Raw genomic sequence first — 23,827 nt, 5'->3', positions numbered from 1 at the left:
AGTGACTTTGTAATTCCCAGAAAACAGAGGAAACAGATTTCAGCCCTCCACAAGCAGCCCAGAGATCAAAAGCATCACAAGCAGGATTAATTTATGGATAGGTTTATTATGCTGTGTTGGAGCTGGTAATATAAGATCACCAAAGTCTCCTTTGGGGGCAAGTGTGAGGAAACAATAAAGAGACATTCAACAAAGAAAGTTACACTTACTGCAGTCATGCTCATCAGCACCATCTATACAATCCTTGTCCCCATCACAGACATAAAATGGGTCAATGCAGCGATGGTCTGGACACTGGAATTGCCTGGGTTCACAAGTACCTGTGAAAGCTATTAAGAATGACAATAAATGCAAATGTGTTTCTTTCCTCTCTTTTGAAATCAGCATATTGCAGAGAAAGTAGAAGAACATTATCCCTAACTTGCAGCATATAATACAACAACTAGTAATCATATAAATTATAAGCATTAAATAATTAATATCAGGTAATTTTTCATTTATATGTAGGCTTGGGCTCATGGAAAATAAGCAGAAGCTTCCACATAGTGGTAAATAGATTAAAAGAAAGTATATGAAAAAGCTACTATTTTACTTCTGGTAAAAACTTCCAGTCTAGGTTAGCTGACTAACCAATAGCCATCAAAGAGATCACTCATGAAGTAGGTGTTTAGAACATCTCAGCTTTAACTGCTTTTTGCTAATTACAGTGGATGATATTATGCAGCACCATGATCACGATTATCACATTTGCCCCTTTTAATTTTTTAAGTATTTCTCCGCATTCTACTTGGCCCTGGAACTGCAAATTAGACAAGTTTTCCACATCTTAAGAACTACAAAATATCAGTCTAAATTAGATACTAGTCCTTTTTCCCAATTTCATTTATTGTCCTTATACCAACAGATATATCTAGGAAGATATGCACAGCTGACTATAAAAACAACAGATAGTCATGATACTCACTGCAGTTTTTTTCATCTGAGCCATCACCACAGTCATTATCAGTATCACACAGCCAGATTCTTGGAATACATCTTCTATTATCACAGGTGAACTGGGTTGCAGGGCATGAAGAGGGTCCTTGTGTAGGACAATTCAATTCATCACTGCCATCAAAACAGTCATTATGTTTATCACAATGCCAGCGACCCGGAATACACTGTCCGCTGGCACACGTAAAAGCTGAAGAAGCGCAAGTATTGTCTGAATAAAAAAAAAAAAGTCTTTATAAAGATCTTCAAAACTTGCCTTTCCTGCAACAGTTATCAGTACATTCATTACACTTAGAGAATGCCTAAAATATGCACCAAATTTTAAAGTGCGCATTGCTCAGAATTAAAATGTCTGTTACACAACATGCTGCAGAACTGAACAAGCTTTCTTTAAAATGCAGGAAGGAATAAAAAATTAAACAGTTAACCACTCCACAACAATCTTAAGAACAAGAAAAGGAACATCTTCTAGTGACCATTTGCTTTATACTTTTCCCCAAAAGATATTCTAGTTATTCTATAATGGCCCATTAATAAGAAACAGTTTATACCTCAGTCATAGTAGTTAGTCCTGTGCATAAGGGAGCACATTTTACTACTCTTTCCTATTTTCTTGTTTGTAATTTAAAATAATTAACTCTGAAGAAGCACCAGATATGTCATAAAAGCCTCTTCAATATCTTCAGTATCTTATCCTCTCTTCAATGTGTTATCAACTGTGATTATCTCACTGTTCTCTCATTTACTTGAACAACAAAATATTTTGTGTGAGACATTTTACTGTAAAACCAGGAAATGAACCACTGTGCTTTTAATTTACTCAACTGTTAAAATCCAGATGTAACAAATAGATCAGCATTGCCCAAATATTATGAAAAACAAATCTTTTATTCTGATGTTAAGTGAAATAAAAGGTGCTGCTATTGTCTTAAAGTTAGGCAATGTAGATAGTTTTGTTGTTTTTCTTATGGTGCTATTTTTAAAGTGTCTTCATCTATACTAAGATGGCTTGTTCCTTTCCATGCATCCAAATTAGGCAAGCTATTGATATTCCAATATCTTTCAAAATTTACAAAAAAAAAAATAAGAATAAAGACAAATTTTTCTTTAGAAAATAAATTTTTGTTACTCTGTAAAATGAATTTTGAGAATAGTGAGATATGAATGTTTTCATGAATTGTTTAGGTGGCTGGTACTGAATCCTGTATTACTACGATATAATTTCCAAAGTAACTAATTATATTCCAAGTAATTTCCAAAGTAACTAATTTCTCAGGAAGATTTCAGGATTTATTCACAGATGCAATACTAAAAAATTGTAGTTTATTCCCATGAAGCCATACTGACTCATTAAATTCCCTGAACGGCAAACAAGGAGCACTAACTGCAGATTACAGGGATTACTTACTTAAAGAACCACAGTTTTGTTCATCACTGTTATCATGGCAATCATCAACACCATCACACTGATAGTATCGAGGCACACATCTTCCATTACCGCAGGAAAATGAGTGGGAGCCGCACTGCAAGGTGGGTGGCTCATTGGATGGATCTTCAACGCATGTCAGTTGATTCGGAGCCAGCTTCATGCCATAAGGACACCCACAAACTCTCTGAAAGTTTGGAACTGGGAAGCAGAAATGGCTGCAGTCTCCATTGGGATTTGTGCCTCTATTACAGTAGTTAGAGCCTTAAATAGTGATAGAGAAAATCAATGCACACACTGCAGATAACATCTTGGCAACTATTAAAAGTGAACAATAACTGTAAAAAAGAGTGCTGTAGCAAGTCCTGGTTTTGCATACACTGCACAATAAGGTCAAGCTCAGTAACAGCAATAGTAGCAGTATCATAAAAGAGTGTTGGATTCCATATGCTCTTCCTGACATAAATGTTTATGGAAGACAAAAACTTACTATTAAATTTCATCCAATTTTCTGACAATTTTCAGCAACTGTCTGGAAATAAATAAACTACCACAAAAGAGAATCTCTGTCTGATCAAGACTGCGAGAACAGATCAATCTTTTGACACCAAGTAGTCTGTGAACCTTAGATTAAATCATTTTTCTGATGAGTGTACTGGCTGTTTCACAAAATTAACTACAATACCAAATCCTTGGCTTAGATCATACAATTGCATGGAATTTGAGAAAATGAGAAAATAAGAATAAATTAGTGATTTATACATAGTAATTACTTGAAGAATAGTAATTTGATTTATAAATATTTACCCAATTCCTCAAAATAAATAATTTAGTTTAAATAAAACTTCTACCAGAAAAGGAGAAATATGAAGTGGTAGTTGGTGATACAATTACAGAAAACACAACAGAATCAAATTCATTTTGCTTGGTTGTTAAGTACAGTAATAGAAGGGATAGAGGGAAATTGTATCCAGTCACAAAGCAGTGACTGGAGGCAATAAAACAATGGATTTCAACAACTGGAAATAAACAATGTGTGATTGCAAGTGCCTATGCTGCCTCCTGTGCATGTCAGTTATGATTCAGTGAAGCCATTCATAGAATTGAAACTGGAAATCTGCTGTCCTGACATTTTCTCTCTTATTCCCTATATCACACCCTCCCTCTGCAGAAGAAAGGAGCTCACCTATTTGGGAATGAGCGTCATATGCTTTAACGTGCATGATGTTACTAATGCCCCTCCTAATAATAGTCATTTCTCCTCCATCAGACTTCCTTACTCGAACTATCCCACCAAGTCTCCAATCAGTGAAATAGGCATAACCTGTTTTGAAAAATATTTAACATATTATACAGAAATATGAAATAAAAGATCAAGTATCATAAAAAAACTTTAAAAGAATTTTCATGAAAATTTAACCAGTTTTTGTAATTGTTTCATGAAAATGACAAAAGGACCTTCACCACTTATAATGCTGTCAAAGTGAGCCTTCAGTCATAGGCAGACATAACTTACATAACTTAGGGAAGCCCTCTCAAATTTTACTGAAATTGGCATATAAAAAACCCAACTAGAATTTCAAATTCCAAGGCAATTTTAAGTAATTCATTAAGACTAATTCACAGAAAATTTTAGAGTGTTTTTGAAGATATTTTTATACACGATCAAAAAAGATTATATACTGACATCTTTCTTCAGACACAACATAAATCCAGTAATAAACTTTACATATAATTATTAGAAATCCTGAAATGTTGACCATCTCTGGAGTGGTGTTTCAGTTTGTCTGTTCAGCATGAACAGCTCACATTGGAAGCTATTATTAGTACAGCATATCTGACTTGTTGCACTACATGAATTACCTGACCTATCTAAAATTATTTTAAAATAAATATATATAAAACTAGTTCTAAAAACAAGCAAGAGGTACTAAACACATATTTTTAGTCAGAAGTTTCAAGAGTGCTTTTTTGGGAAAATCAGTATTGCAAAATCTCTGTCATTTTATGTCACAAACTCACAGATCACCATATGAAAAGAAAAATCTGTGATGACAGATAATATTTTTCAGTGCTAGACTTACCTCCAAAAATTGTAAGGCCAAATGGGTGAGTCATCTGAGTAATATGTTCAAGCGTCCGTCTGTCCAGCCCATCAAAGGTGCTGTGCTCAATTTTATCAAAAAAAGCATCCACCCAGTACAGCCTCAGAGAACTAGAAATAATGAAAATGTTATATCTTTTTAAGTGACATGATGTCCATTACAAAGCACTAGTATTTTCTTAAATAATAATCTTCAATCTACAAGAAGCTATTGGGGAGTGTGAGGAGGGATTCTGAGAAAACCTTATATTTTAAGACTTTTCAACCAATTGAAAGATAAGTCCTCAATAAAAGAGTGCCAGTGCATCCAATCTGGCATAATTCCATTATTTTTACTCCCTAACAGTTTAAAGGAAGAACCATGTTTGCTCAGAAAGCTTCTATGTTGGCCTTACCTCCAGTCAATGGCGAGGCCATTGGGCCAGCCCAGCGTTGTATTGACAATTGGCAAGGCATGGGATCCATCGCTCCAGGCCCTCATGACCTTTGCCGGACGGAACCAATCTGTCCAGAATATATACCTGAAAGGACACATGTCAGAAGACACATCAACTCAATTATATAATGTGATTAAATAGAGCAAATATTTGAAAAAGCATTAACATTTTTCTTTGTATGACATCCATTGCATAACTTCAAAAAATACCATTTTGTGTTGTCCCTCTCCTCAATTGGCAGTAGTACCAACAATTCATATTTTTCCTGTATACAACCACCAGAATCTTTGGAATTATTTTTGTTCTTTAGATATAAAATATCCATAACTTGATTAAAATTGTTAAGGTTCTCATGTAATTACCACAGATAAATAGAACCAATAAAAAAATGCATTTTCCAGCATGAATACTACAAAGAATTTTCTCCGGATCCATTTAACTTATGCTTGCAGTCAAAGAGTTGAAGTTAATGTTAAATAATTTTATAAAGCAGCAAACAAAAAATGTTGAGATATCCAAGGATCCAGGTTCAACGTTATTGTTATGAGATTACTTTCAAAATAGTGGATTTGGTTACTCATGAAAAATCAATATCCAAGAATCAAGAAATTCAGTAGTACAACATTATGAAGCCAAACTATGCTGTGAAAGAAACACTGTCTTGGCATTGGCAAAGAACACAGAGTGTGGAATTTGAAAGTAAGCATTTCCATCAAAGAAAAGCAAAGTTTCATTTTGTTTATGGAGTCACATATTTTAAGGTCTGTATCAAATACAAACAGTAGTATCCAATATGGTTCAAATAAAGAAATTCAGAGAGATAAAACTATAGAATCAATGTTAGCAGTCTGGAAATTGAAAGTATATTAAAAACAATTTAACAAACTCCATTTTTCAACTGCAAGAAATAGCTTTGTGAGTGATACAAAGAAACCAAGTTCTTTTGCCTTTTATCAATGAACAGGAGTAAAAGGAAAAAACCATAGTGCTTTTAAAGAGAGTTCTTTTGAGTGCTTCTGTCCTGTGCAATCTCTGTCACCACACCCTTTCCTCTGCATGCTGAATCCTAGGCTGGAACAAAACAAACAAAATAAAGACAAGACAACTGAAAAGAGATGGTATTTTGAAAAGAACAAAAATCCGGAATCAGATGTAAATCTAATCTCACCAGTTCTGTTTAAACCATGAATTTGTACATATAGTTTAAAATGAGAATCTAAACTTACCCAATAACAGGATGAACGACTATTGAACGAGGATTATTTAAATTCTGAACAATAGCTCTCCTGGATTTATCTGCCAGCCTCATCACACTGATGCTTCTGTATCGAGGATCTGTCCAGTAGAGGTTCTTTGAGATCCAATCAAAAGCTAAATCTTCAACACTTTCCACTCTATTAGCAGTCAAGATCTCTCTTCCTAGAATTTATAACACACATGATTGCAAATGTTTAGGAACAGGGGAAATAACATGAGTGTTATTCTATTGATAAAACTTGTGGTTCCCCTTGATAAAAATGCTACCTCTGTGCTACTTAAAATAAAGACCAATAATCAAGAGGAGGGGAAGGGTGCCCTTTGCTCTAGACAAAGAAGGTGTATGTCCACAAGCACAACTGGAAAAGAGGGGAAGTAAAGACTAGCCAAAGGTCAGAGAAAAACCTGTCGCTAAGTTTACACTGAGGGTTTTACAAACGAAGCTCAGTAAGGTCAGTGCAGTAAAAACATCCTGCTCAATAGCCAGACTTTATCTACTCTTTGCATATTAATGGTCAGCTGCAGTCTACCATCACCTACCCAAGGAAGCAAGCGAGTGCAGAAAACTATGTGCTGACATTTGATCATCATTATAAATTGGAGAGAAACAAATCTTTACACTAGCATAACTAGGATTTCCAAAAATCTCATAAAGTTAATGATCTTTTTCTGTATTACAGTATCATAGCAAACATCCTGCTCTCCAGATAGGATTCAACAAGCTCAATATGAGTTGTACAAACATTTTTGAGAAACATTTTCCAGGTTACTGGGGTCACACTGAGATTCATCTGTATATCTCATAATGTGACTTTTCACTATTCTTTTTAGAAAAATATATATTACAGTCTCCTTACCATAATTACTCTACAATTCCCAAGCATGATTCTCACCTGAACCATCAGTTTTCTGTTTATAAATCATGTCTTTACTTGTGTCTGAAAAAAAAATTGTGTCATCCTGAGCAGAGAAGTCAATTCCAACAAAGTATGAAGGGCTCCCTGTTACAGGTATGATCACATCTTCCTGGGTGGAGAGATTGAATGGGATTCCCCGCACTGCTGTCTGCGATGAGAACAGCAGAAACTGTCGCACAGCTGTGAAAGGAAAAATCAGACACAGGCTTTACTGATTCACAAGGGAGGACACTGAGCATTAAGAAAACCTTTGTTTTATTTGACAACACTAATTGCCTGGAAGTAGAAAAAGAAGAACGAGAAAATAGTTATTTAAATACTGACAAGACTTAAAACTGAGGAAGAAAACCAAAACCCTATCCAAAATATTAGGTAATGTGGTCAAGCATTCTTTTTTCATTGTTACTGTGGTTCTAATACACTTTAAAAGCAAGCATTATACCTATGGAAGCAGAAATTATCTGCTGTACTCTTCTCTTTACAATAATCTATAAAAAATTATATCACAAGCTTTGTTGAGCCACCATAAAACTAGACAATACCTGGGGTAGCCAGATAAATGAATGGTCAAATACTAAAGTTATATACAACATATATGACATAGTTTGTCAGTAGATAGTCACAGTAAATGTGCATCAGTGACAGTTCTGTAGCAGAAGATTACTGATGGAAACACACAGCTCCAAAACAGAATCTGTTATTCTTGCCATGTGTTCAAAGGGAGAAGACCAACCTAATCTGCACAGCACTGTGCAGGAAAGCAGGCTTATATGCTCAAAATAATGCAAAATCTGCATATTAGCAAGCATTCATGCTTGATTTCAGGATTAAGAGCTCAATCATACAGCTGTCTACACATATTCCATATTTAACTCAAAATCCTCATTCAGGGAGATGAGTTTAAGTTGTGGCTTGAAATGAACATCAGCAGAAATTACTACATTTAAAGCTGTCAAAAAGAGTTGTAGTGAAAAGACAAAAAGTCCTCATTATGTTGAAGCTACTGAAGAGAGGAAAGATGTTCTAGAAACAGCTCTAGAGGTAATGGAGTAGCATTACTTGCAACACTTGTAAGGCATTTTCTTACCAACACAATGCCGTCCATCCACGTGTAGGTCGAAGCCCAGGATACACCTGCAGCGATAACCTAGGCCATCATTATCTGTTTTGTGGCTGAGAACACAGACCTGTTCACATCCCCCATTATTACTTCCACAAGGATTTCTTACTGGAAAGTAATACAGATAGAATTATAACTTCCTCTAGCAACCAAATGGCATCATTATCTTGATTTTTCAGGATTTTCTCCAACATCCACAATAAATCATGTGGATTATGTGAGAGTTACATCCCATGGACAATATACCCCACCAGATCTAATGTGGAATGCACCAAAATCACATCAGAGGTAACCATCATTAAGAAATGCAGCTTATACAGAGACACTCAACACACAGCATTAAGGCCATAATTTTGGCTATAGTCTTCTGCACATAGACCTACTTCAGAACTATATCTCACAGAATTAATTGAATACTGGTAGCCTTTTCACTGCATTCATTGCAGTGTTGAGAAAAAAGTCCTAAACACTAATACTACTCAGACCCACAGGTTTGACTCCACCAAGTATCAATCTATTTATAAAGCTCCCCCTACTCTTGAATGTTGCATTTCACAGTTCATCAGCTACAGGAGCTGGATGAAACAACTGGGTGTTAAAAATCAGCCCAGTTTTACAATACAAATCTATGTATCATAATTACAGCTCCTTACAGCAAAGTAAAAGTCTCATAATTTTTACCAGTTTTTGGTAACATACTTCTTAAACCTCCCTTCATAACCTACTTGTGGTCTTACCAAATGGCTGCCTGGCAGCGTGGTAAACTGTCACTCCATAAGGTCTCAGTGAAGACTGGTAGATCACTTGAGGGTTAGATTCTGAAAATTTGTTAGCTTTCACCACTGCCATTTTGGTCCAATCAGTGAAATAAACGTTGTGTTCAAATAAAGTAATTCCATATGGATGAGGAATCAGTGATCCTCCATGAGCTACTGTTTTCCTGTTATAAAGATGTTCAACATTATTTATCAAATATTACCTAGACAATAACATTTTTAACAGAAGAAACTATACAGTATTTTTAATTCATTCACTGGTTTTTTTTTTTAACAGAGAAGCTACTAAAGTACAAATTGAAAAGATCAAATGAAATGAAGAGAAAAAGCTAAACATTCATGAACCTAACAGATACAGCAGTGAAAATAGAGAAAAAGTATTAGCAAATTCCAAGAAAATACAGTGAGTAAAGATGAGACAAGAAAATATACCAACATTTTATAATTTATAAACTTATTTTTAAGTAAGTAAAAAATAAATTTTATAATTTACTAAGTAAAAAAATACATTGAACAAGAGACCTGTCAAATAAGAAGAAGACTGTTTTTTGAAGTCAATACATAGAAGTTATGCTAAAGGGGACATTTTTTTCTTGATTCGAGTAACTGATACTATTTAGAGATACAAAGATAAGCAGATTTCTGAACAACTCCATGCTGTAAGACACAGTCCCATAAAAACTCAAGGACTCCCTCTTTGCATGCTGTGATTTACTCTCCCCAGTATCATAATAAGGTGTAGGATGACTTAATTTTTGACAGCAAAGATTTATAAAAAGTAAGAAAAGCATTTAATACCTATCACACATATTAATGTTTTGAAGTGGGATAGTTCATATAAATTCATTCATGAAAAAAATGCAAAGCAACTATGATGGAAAATAATGAATATAATTGAAAAATAATAAAATGCAAATGCTCTAAAAAATGTGTACTGTACTGGTGGACTATAAAATGACATTATAAAATAAGGGCAAGAGGCATTCAAGGTCAAAAGAGAGGAAAGAATAATGAATTAAAGAATGTCTAGAAGTAGCATGACACCATAGAGAAAAAGGTGCATCACATTCTTTATGTTGTTATTTTCATCCTTTGTGTATCTCGTTTTGTTAGAGAAATCCTTTTTTGAACTAGACATAAAACAATCAGTGTATCTGTAGCCTCCAAGGAATAGTATTTCACCTACCTTTGAAGTCCATCATAAGTTACAGTCTCAATGTAATCAAACCGGCTGTCAACCCAGTAAAGCCTCTTTGACACAATATCCAGGGTTATTCCAGCAGGCCAGCCTAATTTTGTTTTTATCAAATCCTGACGATTTGTGCCATCCATGAAGGCCCTTTCCACTTTAGGATCACCAGACAGACTGTCCCAGTCTGAGAAAAACAAGTAACTATAAAGAGATAAAAAAGAAAAAAAAGGTCACATTTCCTTGAGATTTTATGAGAAACCCCTTGAAATTCACATGGAATTTAAAACCAGCACCCTTACAGAACAGAATTTGTTTCTTGCATACTATGAAAACATACTTTATACTTTCTACACAAAAAGTAATTTTCATTTTCTTTTATAGAATAAATCCATAAAGAACCATGCTTTCACCCAAAAGACCTCAGTAGTACTAGTTTTCCTTAGTAAATCACAGACTTAAGTTTATTGCCAGAAATAAACCAGTGACAAATAGCTGCATCATGAAAGCAGCAGCCATGACTACAAGTTGCATGAAATTCCTCTTCCCATTCTCAGAAGATCCATGTTTTCATGGTTCACACATACTTCTGAAGCATATGGATTAGGAGACACTAACTTTCCTGGCTTCATTCCATCTCCTTATTTCAGACAGTAGGAGATCTGTTGGTGCTACTATAGCTAAAATCTTTAAGGATAATACTCCTCTGCAGGGCAATTCCACAGTGCTGCTCATGCACACAGAACTCCAGACATGAAACAGATTCCACACATTATAAATAAATGCATTGCACAGTTCTCTCATAAATTAAGGTGCAGAATAGGTTAGGATAGAATGTGAGTGTTCAAAATATTTTGTATCTGATTCTAAAATGGTCACTCTTGCTCTTTCCTAGTTGTTTTCCATTTACATGGAGATAAGGGAATTTCTGACATCTTTTACCATTATCTGATAAGTATCACTTACCCAACAGTTGGATCAAGGGCTATTCCTCTAGGATTTCCAAGATTTTCAGCAATAAGAGTCACACGGTTTGTTCCATCCAAGTTAACCATATCTATTCTGTTCACACTGGTCTCAACCACGTATAGCTTATTGTTAACCCAATCCACTGCTAGATTTTCAGGTGTGTCAACTGAAACATTTAAAACTTCTTGGAAATCAGAGCCATCAATATTAATAGAAAAAACCTGAAAACAACACAAATATTGTCAGTACCCACATGATGTTTTGAATCACAAGTCACATGCTATTTGTTTTTTATCACCACACTGATCACCAATCCACAACTATATCTGTATCTGCCTGCAGATACAAGCAAGTTACCCTCTAAGTTATTCCTTAGGTAAGGATTTTTTGCAAAAATCTGGAAACCAATGGAAAAATTGCAAAAGGTTTGCCTTCAACTAGCATTTCTGCAAATTGGACAAGATAAAAGACTAAAACAGCCTTGTCTGTTAGCAAATGATTAAAAAAAAAAAAAAAAAACAGGAAAGTGCATTTTCTTTCCAAACTCAAAATTTTTATTGATTGAAAACAAATGATCATGCTTTGGTAAAGCTCTCAACAGCAGCCAGAAACAAGAGAAACAAGAGGGGGAGCTCTTACTACAGCTACCACTAAGGGGAAATAGCAAAATGAAGAAAGTAAGGGAAAGCTGTCCATCCTCACAGAAAGGAGGTCTCAGCTAGTGGTCTCTTTTATCTAAGGCTAATTTTAAGAGCATCCTGCACAAGAAGAATAATGCTGTTATTTTACAAGCAAGTTCAGAGCTACATGAAGTAAACAGTCCAAACACAATAATTTTATGTATACAGTAATCGTGTGATTATAACACTGGGTAATATGAAAAGGTAGAAATTTTCTTTTTTTGGAACAACAGCATGAGATTTGGAATGCATTTAAATGAAAATAGAGATGACCAAGTAAATACATGCAAGAAAAATAAGAGCTGAAAGAGTTGTATAATTTTAAATATTCTTCAGTTCCAAGTAACAATAATCAACATAACCACTTAACTGTCTACTCTGTTCTTTGGAAACCCTGTTGATGAAAGAGCTTATGGGCATTAGGTTATCTGGCAGTACACTAAATGAGATAAAGATGACACAAAACACAACTCACAATATTCTGGCTTAGTTTATGTCTTAAACTTAAAAAAGAAAAGACAAAAATGCCCTAGTAATATTATTTTAAGACATCAAGTGGAAATACTCATCATTTAAGAAAATTCTAGATGCAAATGTTTTCATCTGGATAGTCTAGCTAGGACTTAATTAGATTAATTAATCTTAATTAATTAATTAGGATTAAACTATATTGGGCAGATAAAAAAGGTAGTCCTGGCCACCTGGGATGTGCAGCAAAAACACCCATATTATCTTTTATTTACACCTATTACAAGGACAGAATAAATCTCCTGTCTCATAAAAGTGCAGATTTGACCCTCACTACATTCAGCCATTGACAAAGCAACTGCAGCAACAGGAACTTACTACAGCCACAATAAAAATGCCAGAACTGTGAACAAGTCAAAAACTGTGCGCACAAATCTTGTTCTACTTAACAGCCATGCAGTGAATGTTCTTTCCACAGAACCAGCATGGAACTGTGGTGAGAACTCTAGTTTTTATTAGATGTATTATGTGTAGATTCAGAATTATGACAGTGACATCAAATTGATCCATCAGTGGCATTAGCAGGATCCAGGTCACAGATTCTCCTTCATTCTGCATGACAATCAACATGAGGACAAGAGATTATGAAGTTTCAGCATTTGATCTAAGATTTTCTTTGGTTTCCATAAGTTATGCATAGAAAAAAAGAACAAGGGTGTCATCCAACTTCCACAAGAGTCTCCAGACTGTTTTTTTTTTAATTACTTGGCTCTATAGTGTCTTGAAGCTAAAATAATTACTCTTAAAAAAAAAAAAAAAAGAGGAAAGTAACACAATATTGGCTCATTACACAAAATACTGTCAATATTTGTTATTCAAGCTCAATTACAGTGCCATTTGAAGTACATGAAGAAGTCTGATTTTTATCATCTTGGAAGGCACACAGCTTTTACATTTTAAATGATCATGTTTCAAAAATTACCAAGAAAAATTTGTTCCGTTTTGAAAGAATGTCTACTATTTCTCTTAATTAGTTTTTTGGACTCAGTCTAAAGTAAAATTAAAAGTTGCTCAAGACATTCCCATATAATAGGATTCTTTGTTTAATATGTCACATGTAATAGTATAGTTGAAAAAATGCCGTCATTAACATAAAACATTTCAAGGAGTTTTTTTGTTAGAAAACAAAAATACAGCCAGCTTTGGCTCTCAAAAAATGAGGGCCTATCAACACATTATTTCTCTTGAAGTTCTCTACTTCCAGGTACACAGAAATACATTCTTCTTGAAACTTCTACCAACCTTATCTTGCACTGTGTCAGTCCAAAAGATTCTGTGCAGGTAAAAGTGAAAGTCCACTCCCACTGCAATCCCACGATTCTGTGACTGCACCAAGGTACGAAAATTCCTTCCATAAAGATCTCCAATCAGTAAATCACGGCCATTGGAGAAAATAATCGATGCAACACCAGCTGAAAGCAGGAGTGACAGACAATGATTACCCTGCAGGCAAGATATTTTGCAAAGGGGCATTGCAATATATACATACTGGTTCATACATACTGGGCACAAAGTTTTGAACAGATGCTCAGGGTACAACCTGTATAAATGTTTCAATGTGAGTACTAACCTGCTGTGATTTGCCTTTGGTTTGTATACTTGGAGCAAATCAGGCAGGAACATGTATTTAAAGCCATACCAGCTAAAACTTTTATAAAACCCCTGTGAATACACCAAAAGACTATTTCTATTAAAGCTAAAATTAACCTGGTGAAACTGACTTACAGCAGGTACTAAATTCTCCCATTTATAAGAGAGAAATGCTTAGAAAATGATGAGCTGAAGACTGGTGGCTGAAGAAAGAAGGAAGGGAGAGGGAACTGAACAGTTCTTGCTTTTCTAAGAAACAAGACTTCTAATCAACTATGCCAAGCAGAAATTCCCATTCCCACCAATTCTCTGCAGGCAAAAGCACCTGCCTTACACAACAGCCTGTTGCGACACTACATCTCCACAAAGCAGAGTTTCCTGGGGCCTGCTTTCAGAACTGAGCAGGAGGTCAGGAGAAGGAGCCTACAGCTGATGAGAGACTGCACTCTGAGAGACAAGTATTCTTCAGAGTTCAGACTCTGGGACACTCAAAGCCAAGAGCATGGCTTCTCTCACAGGCAAGGGCTTGATCTCACCATTCAGCAAAACCAACTTATGGCACAGTTCTAGAAAAAATTAGGTTTCTTGATTTCTTGACAACACTAAGTTCCACAGAGAGCATGACAGAAAACTGTTTGTCACAGAAATAAGATTTTTTTGTTGTTGTTCAGGAGTGCTCTGGCAATAACCTCCCAACTCTGTCGAAGTCAGGAGTGGTGAAAACACAATGGAGCCTAAAAGACATTTGTTGATTAGAGGAGAAGCAGCCCTGATGAGGCAATCCACACCAACCCGCACACACCGGCAGATACAGAGTTCTGACATTTGCTGATATTCTGAAAGCTGTCCTGATTGTAAGTCCTTAAGGGCAGAGTTAAAATCAAGGAGAACTGTGTAGGTAAAACTACCCCATTGTACCTAGCTATATCTATTTGCTCAATAAGACACTTGGGGTGCACTAACCTGAAGTGTTAGCCCGACAATGCCGGTGATGCTCGAGGAAATAACCTTCCACACAGTGGCACTGGTGATGTCCCACACGATCTTCACACAGCTGGTCACAGACACCCCACATTTGACAGTCATCAAAATCTGTCAAGTGAATAAGCATATTTATAAAAAAAACTTGGTATAAAATTCATGTCATAATTAAGAAGCTGCAAGTTTGTCCTCTCTGTTTGCTTTATATCTATTTGCAAAACTATAGCATGAGGAAAGTGAGTTTGCATGGTTTTCCACAGTGCTTCAGTTTTGTATTTCTGGATAAAAAAAAAACCTGTGTTTCCTGCCCAAGGACCTACCTGCAATTCTGCCCCTTATGAAAAAATGCTAATTAAAAAAAAAAAAAAAATCTAAGCCACACCTGCCAGGAGAAAAGGAAAAATCATTTGAAGGGATGTCATTGTCTACTTTCCACAATACAGAATATGTCTGTGAAGTATTTCTCCTGCAAAAGATCTCTATACTTGGCACACACAAAGACTTGGCTGGATTTAAGCCTACTCTGAAGGTGAGCTCTACCTTTATTTTAGTGCAGTGCTTAAGCCTTTAAGTCCTACTTGAAGGCAGTGTTTATTAGCTCAGATTTAGTACCACACTAACAGGTATCCAATTTACAATTAAAAGCTGTCTGTGCACCAGAACCAGCAAGAAAAAGTTCCTTTTAGCATGCAAAATACCATATAGGTAGAGTACTGGATCTGGAATTATACAGTACTGACTGTCAGCCATTCCTTCATGACAAGTTTTGCTCTGGTCACAAATATATGCCTAGATTTCAGCAAACCAAAATACATAGACTCAGATTTATAAGCCAGAATCTGATAACTAGGTTTACAGGGCAGTCAAAAAAGCAACAGTAGACTCACTGAGACTGCACCAGGTTTGGGAATATGTCCTTCACATATTTCCCACAAAAGCATGAAAAAATGGAAGAAATTTCATGCCTTATTTCTCTGCCTCTACAAAGAGCAACCCTTCTGCCATTGCAGCTGATACAGCCTTAGGCCACCCAGTATTCTCAAAAATATAAAAATCTCATTAGAGACTGAGCATCTGAAATACTTTTAATGGCACAAACATCATAGCTTGAGTTGAAAAATCATAACAGATATTTACCCCTTTTCTTTTATTAGGCAGTGCTAACTTTCATGATTCTGAAGTTACTCAATTCCCAGCTACTGAGATAAATAATTTGTGCTATCAAGTTACAGCAGCTTTACAGTTACCCTTGCATTCTTGTAAATATTCTTCTTTTTCATGTAAATTATGTATATACTGAAACCCCACAGAAGACACAACCTTTCCATAATGCAAATATAAAACACCCTTTTTATTTTCAAGTGTAATGTTCTGCTTTCTGAATATACAGCCACTTTCCAAAAGGAACAATCAATTCAACATCATTAACTGTTTTTCCAGGCATGCAACACATATTACTGAGGCAGAAACAAACTCTCTCTACATAAACACTTAAAGATCAGTAAAAACTCTTGATAATAAGCCATCCATCCAACAGTACATATTTTTAAACCTAATCATGCTGTCACTATGTCTTTAGGTCAAAGTGAAAGACCATCTCTGTGGTTGATTTCTGTGCCACTATGCTGCCATTGTGCTACTAAAATTTTCATACATTTGCTGTCTCCTGAGATTTTCTCTTTATCAGTACAACCACACAATTTGAACTAACTTGCCTTCCTGGAATCCCAACTTTCCCAGTTGTGAGAAGGTAGTGGATATATGCAGTCCCTGGGCTTTACTCACCAACGCAAGTACGACTGTCATTGCTGCTTATGGTATATCCTGCAGGGCAGTAGCACATCCCTCCTGAGGGAGAGGAATGGCAGCGGTACTGGCAGCTCAGCGCAGCGCAGCGCGACACGTCTGAAAGGCAAACACAATAGTTCACAAACACTCCTATTACAGAGGAACAGAATAACTTCTGCCTTATTGAGTTACAAAGCTGAAGTCTTTTCTATGATGGGCCTTCAATTTCAAGTACAGCTTCTTAAAACTAATCTGCAGAGAAAATTATGTACAAAGTTCCACAAAATTTCATACATTTACATACATGCAAGCAAGGGCATGGAACACGGAAGAGAAGGTACTGTTTTTAAAAGGTTTTTGGAACAGAGTTAAAGAATAAGCAGCAATTTTATATGAACCACCAATGGTAAGTGCTGTGTAAAAAAGGTGACCAGAGGAAGCCATCTGTAGTGCCCCAAAACTTTCCATGGTTCCACAAGACCTACTTATGAGCAGTACATCCTTGAGCTCCATCTATTGGTACATAACCTCATCATTTACTCTTCTATGTGAAAAGATCCTAGTTTGTTATACTAAGAAGGATATGTATATCATTCCAATGTATTAGAATATACTGTTTGCATTGTGTTCATGGACAAATGATTCTTTATCCTCTAGTTCTCCCTCTCTCTCATTTTTCCTTCACTAATTCTACTAGTATTTAATAAACAATTCAGGGGCAAGCGAGTAATGACTTTACAACACTTGAATTATGACTGTGAAACACTTGATAAAAAAGGAGGTGAGAGTCAGCATTTTCCTTTTCCTCAAATTCTTCTATTAAATGCCTTGCTTTTCAGCTTGTATCTGCTATAACTACCAAACCACTCATAAAAGCAAGAGGTGCTTTTTTACAATAAAGTTTCATTTCCTCTTATTTTTTCTGCCCTCCTATTCCAAAAGGCACAATTTTGTTAATAGGAATTTTTATCTTCCTAAAATGAAAATACACTGCTCTTTGTCCTCAGAGGAATTTGATATTTGCAAGACTAGAACTATGTCCAACATAAAAACACAGTGTACCACTAACTGGAGAAACAGACATCCCAGGTAATAAGTTTTTTTTTTTAAATCCTAATCTTTAAAGTGAATTAGTCAAAGCTTAGGATATATTGATTCAATTCTGTGTTCTGATCAGCACAAATCATTACTTCTTACACAAAGGGACAAACAGATATTTAAACAAAGAAGGCATGTAGCACACCCTCCCCTGACTTCACAACCATATTTTAGGGTATGGAGAGCAAGTTAAAATCCTTATTTGTGAAATTTCATGTATAAACTTTTAAAAAAGAAATGGTCTCTTTGCAACATATATGCCTCTTCCGGATCATCCAGTCAAAATAGTGCCAGTGAAAATAGTGAGCTTCCAAAATTTCAGTACTTTTTAGGAGACAAAAGGCGAATGTAAAAAGATATCAATGCTGATGTTCCTGCTATTCTGTGTATGTTTTTCATTCTAATACATACTGCAGTGTCTGCCTGCAGTGATGTTAGTTTCATCTTCTCCTTCAGGGCAGTCTGCAGCTCCATCACACACTTTCCCAATTGGAATGCAATGCCCTGATCCAGGGCAGGCCCACTCTCCTGGGTAGCATTCATGGTGACCACTTTCTATGGAAAAGAAAAACAAGAATAATGAAAAGTATATTTCAAATACTAAAATTTCTTCTCCAACAGCTTCCCAAGGCACCTCTATCCTTCAATATCCAGTTTCCATTTCTTGCACACAGCTGGGAAAGACTATAAAAGAAACATTATTTATACTTACTTGTCATGCTTACTTTTACATTCAAACTACAATGCCAATGATACTTGGGTAGACAACATATGAATCTCGTTAGTTTTCTGTTTTGTTAGAAACAGTAACATCATTTAGCTTTAAATTAACCAGTACATTGGAAAGGGAATTATAGTTCTGTGCTTTCCAAATATGTAAATACTATCTGGATAACGAAAATCATGTTCATGATAGAAAAGGCCAATGAAAAAGAAATCTCATTCACACTTTCATTCATTAAAGCTTCTGTTTCTCACATGACAAATCTTGGCAGGATCTGAGTAAATTTCATTTTTAATCAATGGGGTTTGGTTATTAGAAGCCTCGTGTCTCTTAACAGATGATCTGAAAAATCTCCACAGGCAGAAGAACCAAAACAAAATATAAAAGAGAACATATAAAAGATATATATATATATTGTTATATGTTAAACTTAAATATATAAAAGAAAAAAATATATATATTGCTATATGATCATACTCAGTACCACAATAATTCTCACACACAACAACAAAAATATTGCCAAAGTTAAAAAAAGAAATAAAAATGAAGGTGGAATTCTAAGGTTTTAAAAGAAATGAAAAGTATTTAGAACATCTTGACTAGTCCAAATTTCATAGATGCAGATTAGTGTCATCTTCCTCTGAAAATACCATAGGAAGTTAGCAATAGTATTTACCACATCCTCTTTCATCTTCGTTGTCTTCACAATCATCATCTCCATCGCAAATCCAGCTCTGATGAATGCAACGGCCACTCGGGCAAGTGAAGAAGTTGCCTCTGCAAGTTGCATAAGCTACAGAAAGAAACATAAGAAAATCTAATTGCTCTAAGCAGCTAAAAGGTTAAAAATAACAATATTGTCTCATATACAATCATTTATTATATTGCTTAAAACATTTAGGCAGTTCCATATTTTGTATGTACTGCAAACACTGCTGGTTTCTTCTCATTTAGTATTGGTATGAATTTCCTTTGGTTCATGCTGAAATTAAGAGGATGAGAACGTAAGTGTAACCATATGTATTAAGAACTAGACTGTCACTCAGTCCAGCAAATTCAAATAGTAATGACATAGCCAGGAACCTAGCAGCAAAGACAAAGTCTATCAAAGTAGCGCTGCAATTTTCATCTTTCTGTACAGAAGAGTATTTGTAGAACTATTCTTAGCTTTTGATGGCTGTACAGGCAAGCAATCTGCTTCCTGCTATCTGCTTGAACCAGGTCTTAGTAAAACAGTTGGAGAAAGTGGGAAAAAAAAAGAAACATCATACTGCAAGAGTTTTCATCACTCCTATCTCCACAGTCATCATCATGGTCACAGACAAAGGCTTGCGGGATGCACTCTCCATTAGCACACTGGAACTGCGTACTGGTGCATCCACGAGCTGAAAAAGATTTTAGTACAGAAACACAAAATCTGTTTAACTCCAAAAGAAGGTCTATAAAGCAAATTTGTTTGGGATCACTCTACACGGGGACTTACTGCAATTAGCTTCATCAGAAGAATCTCTGCAATCAACTTTGCCGTCACATCGCTGGCTTGCATTAAAGCACGCTCCATTTGCACATGATAACTGTTCACATCTTGGGTAGTCTAAAATAAAAAAATCCTTTCTATTAGCATGAAGTTAGACTATAATGAGTCATATCCACCTAATGTCAACAGAATATCTTGGTTTAGAGGAAAAAGGGAATACAAAACTCCATAACTAGTAGTCCTATACTAGTAATCCATTTATACAGTATACTGTCTTCTCCAACAGATATTAAAGCATATCCTCAAGATGGATGCTATAAAAACTTGCAAGCAACAAGAGAAAAATCAAAGGTCTTCCCACAGTCCAAAAAGATCGGCAACCCAAACAGTTTACAATATGATAGAAAGAAATGGAACATAAAAGGAGAGCAAGCAGTGAAAATTTTATTTCTTTATACATCAGTATTAGAGTATCCCAATCTTAATAAAAGTATTTAAATAGCAAAGGATTTCCTGAAATTTACAGTTCCTATGTCCTCCTCTTGAGTTCTCAAACTCAGAGACCTCAGGTTTTAATGGTTTTGAACCAATTAAGCCAAGGATAATTATATTTCCAGGTTCCATGAACAATGTTAGAACCGTTGTTTTTTATTACTTGCTTCCCCTTTCACAAAAGAAAAGAGATTCTGCAGAAATAATGGCTTTTTAGGTTTTGGATATTCTACTTATATAGATGACCTATATGCAAATGCAAGGGATTGTTTCAATGTTTCAAATTAAAACAAATTCTGACAACGCTTATTCATACAAGCAGTCAGTGAGTTCAGTGGAAGTATCCAACAAATTAGGCATATGCACATGCTAGAGTTGAGTAGGAGAACACGAACTCATAGTTTATGTTGTTGCTATGTAGACAAAACTTATATTTTTCAGTCAAATGGCAAGTAAGAGAGCAAAGAAATGGTAATTTTAGAAATCAAATTTCTTGAACCTTTGTCTCTATATACAAGATAAAAGAATTCGAGACACAGAAGAGCCAAAAAACATTTTTCATCTCTTAGATTTTCAGTTTGAATTCTTATGCCATTTTACTTTTCTAAGAGTTCATAAAGCAGATAGAGAAGGCTCTCACTTAGACACATTTTCATTCATATTTCATTGGATTCCTTGGAATCCAAAACATGGATTATAAAATTGCTTCAAGCAGATATAAAGAAACCTGCAATTTTTCCAGATAGCGGCAAACTGCTTTTAAATGTTAAAATGAGAGGATAATTAGGTGTGTTCATGTCCACTACAGGTCCAGCCAGACTATCTCCCCAGCTGATTCCTTTACAGTTCGTTTGCTTTCACTGCAGTTAATGTAAGGTGGCAACCTGCACGTAGGAACAGTGCGTGCCTGAGCGAAGAACAGCAGTTACAGATTAGCAGGGTTCCAGCTACAGCATTGCTGCCTGTGGCCTTCTAGGGATAGTTCCCAGTCTTCCATTCTCAAAGTCTGACAATGCCAACATGCTCTCTAAGCATTCTTTGGTCCCACTTCTCAACCAGACAGTCACCTTTCTAATACATAATTTTCTTGCTCCAGTTAGGCTCAGATAAAACTCATAATGCTTTGGAAATAATGGGTTTGAACTGTTACTTCTGCCAACAGAAAGGACTAAAAAAAGGCCTGACCTGGGGCCAAGTTTTAAGTTCACCATGGAATTCATGCTTTTTCCCTGTCTGAAAGCAGAGAAGGCATCACAGGGAGGAACCATGAGGAGTTCTATGAGGCCAGCAGAACCAGCTATGGCAGTACACTGTATTATAGGGCAGATGGAAGAAAAGGAGGAGTACAAGGTATTTTCTACGAAGTAGAAAAGCTTCCATGGGATTTATAATGGATAGTTTTGTAATTTTCCTCACTTTTCTTCACATCCCACAGAAATACCTCCAGTGATGTTCCAAACTGTTTCCAATGGACTGATGTCAAGGAAATAAACAACTGAACCCATTGCCTTGCACTGCCTGTTTCTTCAAGAATGCCCAGGCAGACTAAGAATCTAGCCAGTAATAAGATTTTTCTCAAGCTTATATTAAACTCCCTTACAAGAGGAAAAACTTTGTCAAAATCTTCTCTCCAGCAGCAGGTCTGGAAATGCCCTCAGCCTAGCAAAATCTTTATTATATTATAAAGTTTAGTGTATTTTATAAACACAATCACTATAAAAAGATACCAAGAAGAGCCAGGATACTCTGGAAGTAAAGATGCTTTGAAGATACTTCAAAGTATTCATTCTGACCGAATTGGTGTTTTACTAGAATATGAACAAATGCTTTTTTTCTCTTATTCTCTTTTCAAAACTGGTGTACAGATTCTTTATTTTAATTCTTTGAAAAGCCTGACAGAGATTAATATAATTTTTAACTCTGTACAGGTAATCTCATTTCCAATCCCTTGTCAAAAAACCAAGGTTAGTAAGTTATAGTTCTGATCACAGACTGCTCACTGATCTGAAAGATATTTTTCACTGCATCTGCACTGCAGACTGTACTCTTTGTACCTTATAGCATATTATTTTATTAAATTTGTTTTAATTATTTGGGGCATTAAGAACTAAGCTTCATTAAAATTGCCAAAGTGGTGAGCTGCACCAAAGGCTGTAGCCAATGCAATGCATGGTTCAGGAGCATCCATGCCATCAGGACAGCTCCTCAGTACCTGGGTTAGTTTTATGTAAGGAGAAGTAGAAAAGGAAAAGAATCAAGGAAGAAATGCTGGCTTCTGTGAGGGCTCAATGCTGAGAGAAGGAAGGAAGCCAAAATAGAACTTCATAATAATACTGGGATATCTGAAAACAAAGGAATGGCTGTCCTTGCAATTGTAAAAACCCCAGGACATAAACTCCCTTTCTTTCTCTCCAAAATTTAGAAGACAGGAGCCATGAGCTTAGTTCTTCTAGCCCTATCACCAAATGGGGACTTGGTAAAAGAAGAATCTGAACCTTGGCAGCAAGAGAGGAGAAATGGGACTAATTCCCTTAACAGAATGACCTGTACAATCCAGCTTAATGAAAAGCTCTCCAGCAAATGAAGTTGGAAAGTGAGTATCACAACATTTTAAATTTAAGTGGAAAGGTCTTGCATCAGTTTTGCATTTGGGGCTTGCAAAACAAACATTTCCTAACTTTTATTTTAATTTTTATTTAAACTAAGAATTCTCTATACACACCTCATCCAAGATCAGTGCATTTGAGTATAAAATCCCACAGCCAAGCAAGAACTGATAACAGGCAGAGAAATTGATCCTACTGTCTCTGTTGTAGGGAGCATATGGAAAAAGTGTCAGTGCTCTGGGACTGACTTGAAGGGGTTGCCTTCCAGGCAATGGAACTTTATTTTCTTTCTACATTGGTGACAAATGGACCAGAAAGAGCGAAAAGGAAGGATTAGGTTCTGAGTTAAAAGGACAACAAGGTAGGTAGTTTGCACCTAAGGAGGTCTGGGATTACACTGTACAAGAAAATGAAAGGGGACAATGTGAACACAACATTAAAAGAAAAGTGAAGGGACAGAAAAAAATATAAACACTGTTTTATTTCACCTTGTTTTGAATGGTCAATAGCCTCCAAAATAAACACTGTTTCCTTTACCTTCGCCTCCCAAAAACCTGCAGCTAACTTTCCAGAAAACTAAAAAGAAGAAATGTAGTCATGACAATTCCTAGAAGATAATATGAGTTTAGTGAAAACAGGGGGAATGTTTTTCACCCATGTTCATTGCAATGCTCT

The 23,827-nt window shown here is 35.8% G+C and overlaps 1 protein-coding gene across 1 annotated transcript in view; it reads right to left on the bottom strand.

The window, feature by feature from the left end:
- The window catches only part of LRP2 (LDL receptor related protein 2), a 110,138-nt gene that overhangs the window by 62,652 nt on the left and 23,659 nt on the right, over positions 1-23,827 (bottom strand). The window contains exons 5-23 of the mRNA XM_058028332.1: positions 20,061-20,171; positions 19,849-19,962; positions 19,254-19,370; positions 18,265-18,408; positions 16,753-16,872; positions 14,950-15,078; positions 13,639-13,808; positions 11,186-11,409; positions 10,217-10,423; positions 8,992-9,194; positions 8,222-8,362; positions 7,111-7,314; positions 6,187-6,379; positions 4,919-5,044; positions 4,504-4,634; positions 3,606-3,743; positions 2,402-2,683; positions 965-1,204; positions 210-329 (exon numbers count right to left, since the gene is read on the bottom strand). Of these exons, the coding sequence (XP_057884315.1) occupies positions 210-329; positions 965-1,204; positions 2,402-2,683; positions 3,606-3,743; positions 4,504-4,634; positions 4,919-5,044; positions 6,187-6,379; positions 7,111-7,314; positions 8,222-8,362; positions 8,992-9,194; positions 10,217-10,423; positions 11,186-11,409; positions 13,639-13,808; positions 14,950-15,078; positions 16,753-16,872; positions 18,265-18,408; positions 19,254-19,370; positions 19,849-19,962; positions 20,061-20,171 (3,114 nt within the window). The remainder of the gene's footprint in view (positions 1-209; positions 330-964; positions 1,205-2,401; positions 2,684-3,605; positions 3,744-4,503; positions 4,635-4,918; positions 5,045-6,186; positions 6,380-7,110; positions 7,315-8,221; positions 8,363-8,991; positions 9,195-10,216; positions 10,424-11,185; positions 11,410-13,638; positions 13,809-14,949; positions 15,079-16,752; positions 16,873-18,264; positions 18,409-19,253; positions 19,371-19,848; positions 19,963-20,060; positions 20,172-23,827) is intronic.

This window comes from Melospiza georgiana, chromosome 7 (assembly GCF_028018845.1).
Source record: "Melospiza georgiana isolate bMelGeo1 chromosome 7, bMelGeo1.pri, whole genome shotgun sequence".
NCBI classification, from domain to species: Eukaryota; Metazoa; Chordata; class Aves; order Passeriformes; family Passerellidae; genus Melospiza; species Melospiza georgiana.
This window is presented reverse-complemented; position numbering and strand designations above follow the sequence as displayed.